The 9,862-nt window shown below is 28.0% G+C and overlaps 1 protein-coding gene across 1 annotated transcript in view; it reads left to right on the top strand.

Annotated features, from left to right (window-relative positions):
* LOC105621452 (major royal jelly protein 1-like) overlaps positions 1–5,002 on the top strand; it is a gene marked incomplete at its 3' end in the record, with an annotated part of 25,259 nt that extends 20,257 nt beyond the window's left edge. The window contains exon 3 of the mRNA XM_012202920.1: positions 4,917–5,002. Within this exon, the coding sequence (XP_012058310.1) occupies positions 4,917–5,002 (86 nt within the window). The remainder of the gene's footprint in view (positions 1–4,916) is intronic.
* Between the last annotated feature and the right edge of the window lie 4,860 nt (positions 5,003–9,862).

Genomic DNA, 9,862 nt, shown 5'->3' with positions numbered 1-9,862 from the left:
GCGTGCGTGCGTGCGTGCGTGCGTGCGTGCGTGCGTGCGTGCGTGCGTGCGTGTGTGTGTGTGTGTATTTACAGTGTTTCATTTATTGTTAACTTATAATAAAAAAAAAATCCGTAACATACAAAGTTCTTGCTCTATTGACAAAATATGAGTGCTAAAGTAAAGAGCAGCTCTGAAATTCTTTACATATACAAAAGCTCTCCACTTCTCATATATGTATTATCGGAAAAACTTCAATGTCTTCCGCTATATGGACAACAGCAGAAAGTGTTTTGTGTGTTGGAATTCTAACGCTTGTATGAAGACACAAATGCCTTATCATGTTTTCTTATTCCTTGTCCATATGCTTTCTTCTCATTCCTTCTTATATTTTCTTCTCATTTCTTCTCTGATACATTCGCAATTTTGAGTGTTTATACGAGGACATTTGTTGTGGACATAATGGATGCATCCAGTAGCGCAAACGTTCGCTAAGCGGCGAACATAAATAACAATTTGATTTGTAATTAGTTGGATCTAAAGTTAAGAATGAATCACGATGGTTACTTAGCTGCTTGAACGATTGCGCTACTGAAAGAATTCAACATAGGAGACATAGCTTGTTATATGCATACATTGCGTACCCAAAATCGTTGGGTTTATTACTTTATAAAAAAATTTCTGAACTGCTTCTTAATTCTGATTCACCTACATTTTGTTATTATTGTAAATTTACTTTATAAAATTTTCTTTTTTATATGTTTAAGTGGAACTTGTACACTTGAAAAAAATATCTGGTTGAATTAATTCTGGATGAAAATAGACGAATCAGAATTTTCTATCAAATTACTAAAATTTTAGATAATGAAATTCTGATTGGTATTTCCTAATTGGTCCATTTTCGCTCAGACATTTTTTATCACATGTCGATCATGAAATTAGAAATATATTCTTCAATATAGCACAAGTTAAAAAAAGATTTTTAGAAATGGTAGAATATTTGTTACTATACCGAGATTTTGAAGCATTGACTTATCTGTTACTTTAGCAACAGTATAAAACAGGATCAGATCCACTTCTACGCTCGTATCCAAATTCAAATTGATAGCAGTATGTGCGATAGTACTATAAATGTTTTATCTACTGCATGTATATTAATTATGTATGTTATCTCTCGTTCAAATGATCGCCACATCTTAAATTATTAAAATGTTCAACAGTTTATTACGCATACCTACATATACATATATATATATATATATATATATATATATATACACACAATACACGATCAACTTAATAACAATAAATAAAATATAACTTTTGCTTTTCAACTTAGATTCAATCACCTTTTTGTTCTGAATAACGATCAAATTGGGCTTCATCAAATTTTTAAATTAAAACTAACTATTGATCTTCAATTTAAAAAATGGTACGCTAGTTAAAACTATTTATATCCCACTTATTGTTGTTGCTAATCAAATAGATCATGATAAATCCTTATTAGTAAATCCTTTCGTTTATATTCCTGGAGAATGTAAACAGTTACTGGATGAAATGATTATTAGTATATTATCTTTTAATAATATTTTGATTTCATTTCGATCACAGTAGTACACACTCGCCATACTGTATATATTCTGCGATTTAAATGATTTAATAAATATACACAGATATTTATGGCTGACACGAAAGGTTCCGGTTTATTATTGTAGTGTATGATTTGTCTACACACAGAGCGTATGTACAAAGTCGAATTTGATTACATGAAATAGACTGATATCTACTTTTATAGCAGGCCAAAATTTTACTTATGGAGACAGTATTTATATTATAATAGCTCTGTATGAACGCAAATATTTCTTTTTTAACATAAGAAATATTTCAAATATAATATTTAATTTTATTATTCAAGGTGTTTGGAAAATAATGATAAATTTTTCGCATAGAGAATGGATTAAACTGAGAAGAAGTCCTCTATCAGTTTGCAATAGTTGTCATTCACAAAAATTATTTAACACTTCATAGTCACGCTTCAGAAAAAATACACGATGATTACTCTAGTTTAAAATGATATACGAACTATATTTGAAATGTTAGTATCAAATCAATAGTATTAATTCAATTGTCTTCAAAAATTACACTTTAATTTCATCCTTTAAAAAAAAGGAACAATGACGTTGTAATGAAAATTTAATTTTAACATTTAAAAAGAATATTAAACGTGATAATATTTAGGGAATGAATCTTTTTGCTTAAAAAATTATAATTTTTTATATTCAAAAATTTTTTTGTGCCTAATACTCTTGAGATGATTTATTGAGATGATTTCGATCGGATCATTTTGATCATTCAACAGGGAAGGGAAAATTGAAATTTAATGGAAATTTCATGTTCAATTTTTTCATGTTCAATTTTTTGAATATAGCTCCAAGTGCCGCATTCTTTTTCTCGATACCAATGGAAACAGCATCCATCCGTAAAGATACTGCAATCTATGAGTAAATGCGATTGAAAGATAAATTTTTCGAGAACATTTTCATGGACACTTCTTGCATGTTGAGGCTTTATCATAATTAGTGTCCAGTATAGCGTTTCGCAGTGCCGAAAGACCATTGTAAAAATATGTTAATATTAATACTTATTACTGGAATTTTTCGCAAATGTTCTGATGACACTTCTAGCACCCTACGAGTTCTAACGAAAGTTATTAACGCTCGAAGCATTAGGACCAACGATTTAAGAAATATCACGATTTTTCGTTCGTCGAATCGAAAATTTCTAACACCCGAAGGGTGAAAATTTAAAGTTCTGGCAATTCTGTCGACAGTTCTGGGTAGCATCCCGCGAGTTCTATCAAAAGTTATTATTATTTAAGACGCTAGGTTTAATGGTTTAGAAGATATCGCGATTTTTCATTCTTCGTTTTGTGAAGTTAGCACCCCAATTTTTTAAATTTTTTTTTAATATTAATTCCGAAACTATTCTTAATTTTGGGCAGGAAACTCCAGAACTCTTCGGGGTGCATTCGGAATTTTGACCAAAATTTCATTTTTTGAAAAATGAGGTGCCAACTTCACAGAGGTCATTATCGGGCCGAAATTATCATTCCATAATATTCCCATTAGTGGGCCAGTCATGATTGCCATTATCGCGCGAATATAAGTCACCTCGTAACCAAGCTTGAGCCAGTATCGGACCAATAGTAAAATCCTATATGGGTAAGGATACAAAAAATAAATAAAAAAAAGATTATCATTTCGTTGTCTGACCATCTATTTCCCCATCCCCTATTCGGCCAAAATTTTCACACTCGTAGACGAGTTAAGTTTTACCATAACAATATTAAGAAGACATATTATTATAAATTCTGACACTTACAATCCTCAAACGTGCTTGTTCGTCGAAGCACTTAAAGCAAAAGGTAAAGGCGGTAAAGAAGGTTGATAGCATAAAGAAGGCTGATAGCAGACTATTAGAAAAAATTGTAATAATTTTATACAAAATATTTTTATTATATTATGCGATAGGTTATAATATTTATATAGACACATTATAGAGCTATATGTTTTATTATAGATATTATATATAGTGTATATATATATATATATATATATATACAAACTTCGATGCAACAAATAGCATTACTAATGTCATAAAATTCAAGAAATAAATATTCTTTAGTAACACATAATTGCTGTTTATAAACAAAATTCTTATAGATGGTAGAGTATTCATCACTAATCCGAGACTATCTGGTTCTGGATCACCTACTACTTTGTCGATAGTAACAAATAAAACAGGACCAGGTAGTCCACTTTTACGTCCGTATCCAAATTAGAGTTGGCATAATAGTACATGTGATGATATTATAAATATTTACTATATATATGTAAGTATTAATATCTTTTGTTCAAATAGGTTTTTAACAAATCTAATGTTCATATATAATAATATACATGTAATAATATAATATAATATTATATTATATTATAGTAATACATATTATATACTTATATTATATACATAATATACATATATAATAATATATATTAATCAACCGTCTATTATATATTAAGCATACCTATATACACACTCAATAATCAGCTTGATAATCGTACAACAAATTTTTGTTTTCATCTCAGATTCGATGCAATCACATTTTTGTTTTGGATAATGGCAAAATCGGAGAAATTAAACAAATTTGTAATTCAAAATTATTGATCTTCGATTTAAAAAATGATATACTAGTTAAAACCATTTATATCCCACTTGATATTACTAACAAAACGAGCTCTGGATTATTAGTAGATGTTTTGTTTATTTGTTGTTTCCAAATGAGGAATGCACGCACTTTCTGGATAAAATGATTGTTAGTATGTTTTCTATTTTATAATCACAATAGTACATATTTGTATGCAATGTTATTTAGTTAATTACACGTTTAATTACATCTCTCGTATTTTGCGTATTATATTTAAGCGTATAAACATGTGATACACAGGTATTTACAGGTATGGCTGATTCAAAAGGTTACGGTATAGTAGTATGGACTCATTCAGAAAACATATGTACAGAATCAAATCTGATTACGTAAAAGACTGATACTATTTTCCTCATAGCAGGCGAAAATGTAACTTATGTGGGCGACAGTATGACAATCATGTGTGATGGCAAGTATTCGACTTTTATTGATATATTTTATTAATATATTGAGTATTATTTCAAATGTAAAATTGAATCTTATCATTGCGGATATTAAAAATTTTTACTTTTATATTACTGACGCTTACATTATTTCCGTAATTTCCTTTTTTTTGTTTTATATTCATGTACATTTATGCTATGCGCGATAACAATTCATATTACACTTTATTGCAAATAATCAAAAACATTTTGTTGTGATGTTTATAATCTTTTTTGTATAAACATTTTAGAACTTTATTACGTTCTTGTATCGGCAAAGAAAATACATAAAATAAAAGTAAAGACTAATGGACTGTATCCAAATAAAGAAGAAACTAATAAAACAAACTAAACTCGTTAAAAAATTATCAAACCAAGCATTAGAGTCTTATCAACATGTCATTATATATTTTACACTGATATTTGGATAAATTCTATTCTAGGCACAAACACTTGTACGAAATCTGCTAACAATACAGTAAAACATTCAAATACAATTATTCTTCACATATCAATCACTAAAAAATAATTTTGAATTCTCTTAACTATAATATTAATAAAATATCATATTTAATGGTTATTGGTACAATCTTCTGGCTGTAAAATAAAACTGTGTAATAATTTTAAGGTGGTACTCGCGCAAGATGAAAAATTGCAACTTGTAAGTCAAACTGATATTTCAACTTACTAAGGTCAGCTAACAGGCCTATCAAATAGATATCAGAAATATGTACAACAGATATAATCTGACATAAACTTCCGCTATTTCGAAATGAATTTAGATGAAATACTTAAGAAAATTGATTAATTAACTTTTTTTCATTTTTTAATAAATATCTTAATATCATTCGAGAATATTTTAATATAACTATCTTAATAATTCTTGCGACAAGCACTTTGAACGTACTTACGTGTGTATATCGGTTCAATTGTTAATAAAGAAAAGTTAGAGTAAGCAGATACAGCTTTTCTTTGTCTGAATTTATATGTCGACAAAAGTAAAAATACTCTATTTTCCGATCTTAATGGCTTCATTGATAAGATAACTTTCTATGTGTGCAGAATAATACATATTATTCTACACATGTGATAAGGGCACATCATTATCTATAAATGTTACCAATGCCGATTTGGATGACCTTTTAATGAGGCTGTAATTATGATTATAAGTTATATAATGAAAATTTTTGAAATCATGTCATGTATATTGCATCGAAAAAAGGTATAGTATTTCAACATAGTCACGTTTATAATATTCGTTTCTGGAGATATGGTTCAATTATATTATTTTATTTATTGTTGTAATTCAAAAAGATAAAATAGATCTAATAAAAAAGGCATACGTATCTTCAAGAACTTAATGCAATTTATTGCAATTCAAGCAAATGTTATCTGTTGAAAAAAAACTTTAACCGCTTTTATTTTCATGCAATTTATATATACCTCAAAATACTCTCAAAAAAAGTGACTGTTAACTCTTTAAAATGAATAATAAACTTTTAGAATGAATTATCACTCTGAAGGGTGAAATTTCACTTTTAAAGATTGAAAATTGAGCTCTTTTCAAGACTGATTTAATTTTCATTCTTTAGAGTGAGATTCCACTGCAAAGAAAGAAGCATAACTCACTGCATTTTATGAAATAAATTTGTTATAAAAACAAAAATGGGACATTGGAACATGATATAGCGAAATGAATTTTAATAATAAAAATCTATTAACAATAAAAACAGAGAAACTAATCATATTAAGATCATTTTCCTGAAAGATCTTAATAGTGCGTGTCGTGAATTTATAAAACTCAGCAGTACTTTATTGAAATATCTTCGTTGTGATTACATCTGAAGTATTGTGTGTCTCAGAAAGATAAAATAACTCTGTTAATAGAGTAAGCAACTTCTCAATAAATATTTTTGATTAAAAGGACACCTGTACAAAAGTTCTCTGGAGATTTGAAGTTTCAACTCCCACGAACTAGTATCTTGGACGAGATTCCCGTTTTGTAGTAATTTGAGTGGTAGCAGATTATTATTTATGAACTATTCGCCACAATAAAAATGATAAATTTATTTGCCTTCCTAATTCTATCGATGTGATTGCTTCGGAATTAAAGTTATAAAATATTGTATATGAATTTTTATACATTTTTATATAATATATTTTATTATCATATATCAAATTCAAGATAATTGCAATATAAATTAATAAAAAGGTCACAACATAACGAATGTTGTGTCAATAATATTAAGACTGATTTATTACAATATAACAAGAAAAAGATTAAAATCTAATTTATTGAAAAAGCGAATATCATAGAATGTTTAAATTTTATTTACAATTAGTTAACTTCAGCCAAACAAATAAATAAAATTAATAATATAGATAAATAAAAGCACGAAAAATAAAACATTTGAGAAAATCATTAGATATAAAGTTAACAAAAAGCTACATCAAAGATTGGACGTGAAAACAATTCAAATCTAGTGGTATAAAATTAAGCAATTTAAGAAAACTCAAACACTCTTCACAAACGTCATTCCAAGTAAAGATATAGTCAACAGCAGATAAAATTGATGTCATACCCATTTCCTTCAAAGGGAGAGTATAGTCGAGAGGATAAGAATTATTCATGAGTCAAATTTATCAGAATTGTAACATACCTGAATAATTTAACTTTAATAGATGTGATATCAAAAAGAAGTAACTGAATAATATACGTATCCGGTATAACAAAGCTCCACATCGTAAAAGTAAACGAATAAATGAATCATTTGTGTATCATTTTTTATTAAAAATGTTCAGAATATATTATCAAGTCATAGTAGAATTCTATTCTTTTATAATGTCTTTTAAATATATAAATGACATGAGTACCGTGGTGAAAAAAATTTCTTACATAAAATATTGAGAACCTTTACGTAAACGTAGGTAAAGCAAGATGAGAGTTGAGCATAATATGTTCTACTGATTTTATGAGACAGGGAAGGGCAAAGGAAATGAAGTCGCGAACGGAAAGAAAGAGCAGAGGGTGGATCGTGCTCTTCTACATTCTTCGCGAAGAACTCATGAATCATGGCACCGACTAGGAGGTAAAACTCCTCATCTGTTATAAGCTTGGCAATAAAACTCTTGCCCCCTTCAAATAGGCACGACACCCCATCGTCCCATCTTCTTCAATCCTTTCGCAACCCAGATTCACCGGCGTTCACCACAGTCGATGAAAGAAAAGTCAGATTCATGTTAGATAGTGATAACTTCAGTCTCAGATATCTCTCTGTACTTGTCCAATTGAGTTCTCCATAAGTCTTCCTTTTTCATTATATATATGACGATGTATTCGCTTGAATTTGCTGAAAAACTCAAAACTTTATTTTTCTATAAAAAGATTTTATTTCAGAGATAAAGTTTCATGTTAAATATATTTATACAACAATCCAACTTTGTTATTTTATTATTCTTTTTTTATTTCAAATACATTTTTGGGTGTGAAGCTCTTTTGCAAAATGCAATACCTATACTTTATATCAATTTTCAAAATAAACTGCTCTAATTTTTTTTTAATTTCAAATTAAATACATTTATTAATCCATTCCTTAATTCTAAGTCAATTTAGAATCAACAATAAACCAATAAATATACGCGAATTCTTATCGAAACAAAACCTTCGCACACAAATGAAAATAAATAAAATTATATTGAACATAAATAAAATTATACATATATGTTTTTAATCTTATTCTTAATAATTTTCTTAATAATTTTATTTAAATAACTATTTTCTTTAATTAATTATTAATAATTAATGCTAAATTAAAAACTTTAAATCAAAGATTACTAAACTCGTTTATTTAAAATTTAAATTAAACTTATATTAAAAGTTTAAATAATTTATTAAAAATTATATAAAATTATATTATAAGTTTAAATAATTTATTAAAAATCATCTAAATCGCGCTTATGACTCTACACATTCTATGCACCTATCAATACAAAGGTGTTAAATATATCAACTCGACATCATTTCTAAACGATTATATAGAACATGGATCAAGTTACATGCAATTTCAAGCATGAATGATCAGTTTGAATCGAGTACAGTAAAAAAAAGCGCCAATCTTTCATTCTTCCTCGTTGTCATCGCAGATCCAATAATCCAATTAAAAGTGGCGGTCCTATCATTCGCAGGGCTTATCGGTGTCGCATTCGTCGACTTCTCCATTGCAAATGACATAATTCGTTTAAACGATCCGTGCGATATAACAAAGGTGAACAATATTTCAGAGAATTCTCCTATTTGCTTTCAGTGACATGCATTAACGTATCAGTGATGCAGTTTATTAATTTCTTCCCAATCATGTCCTTACTCACGTAGATGAGAGATTATCCGATGATCTCAAGGGAATACAGGAATCGAACAGAGAATTTGATTTGAGAAAGTGAATGGCAATGCAAATACAATTAATTCGATCATCGATTGTGTGTCCTGTATTTTATTTATCCTCTTGTTATCTAATATCAATTTACTTATAATAATCTTAAAAGAGAAATAATTGTAATAGTCAAATAAAAAAAAAGAAGAGAAAGCAATTTTTATTATTATCAAATATAAAAAGTAGCTGTCTTAAAATGTATCTAGAAAGCTGTCTAAAATAGATTATTGATATAAAAAGTAAAATAAATTGCATAAAGTTATAGAAACAGAATTCTTTATATCGTGTAGGAATATATATAAAACTAGTATTATTACTAAAACATAGAAAATAAAGAAATAAAGAAGTAGAATGTATCGACTACTTTTATTTTACCGCGAAGTATAATAATATTGAATCTTTATTACATTTACATACGATGCTTTATATGGAAAGGATGGTTTTGCTGAAATAGCTATAAATTTAATTAGACACAGATCTGAAAATAACTTTATTGGATTATCAAAATAATTAGGCAGGAGTCTCAAGCATGAACAATGCTGTAAAAAATTTTGACATTTAAGTAATCAGTTTGAGCGTCCTATGTTATGGAGCATCCTTATTTGTATGATTCAACGAAGTTATTTTCAGATCTGTGTCAAGCTAAATTTTTAGATACATCAGCAAAATATATGTCAATTCTTTCTGTGTACAAAATAAATTGTAATTTTATAGAAACATTGATTAATCTTTTTCATTGTAATATATACGCCATCCCGGACTTATTC

Source organism: Atta cephalotes (assembly GCF_000143395.1).
Source record: "Atta cephalotes unplaced genomic scaffold scaffold00033, whole genome shotgun sequence".
NCBI classification, from domain to species: Eukaryota; Metazoa; Arthropoda; class Insecta; order Hymenoptera; family Formicidae; genus Atta; species Atta cephalotes.
Note: the sequence above shows the minus strand (reverse complement) of the source record. Positions and strands in the feature narration are given on the sequence as shown.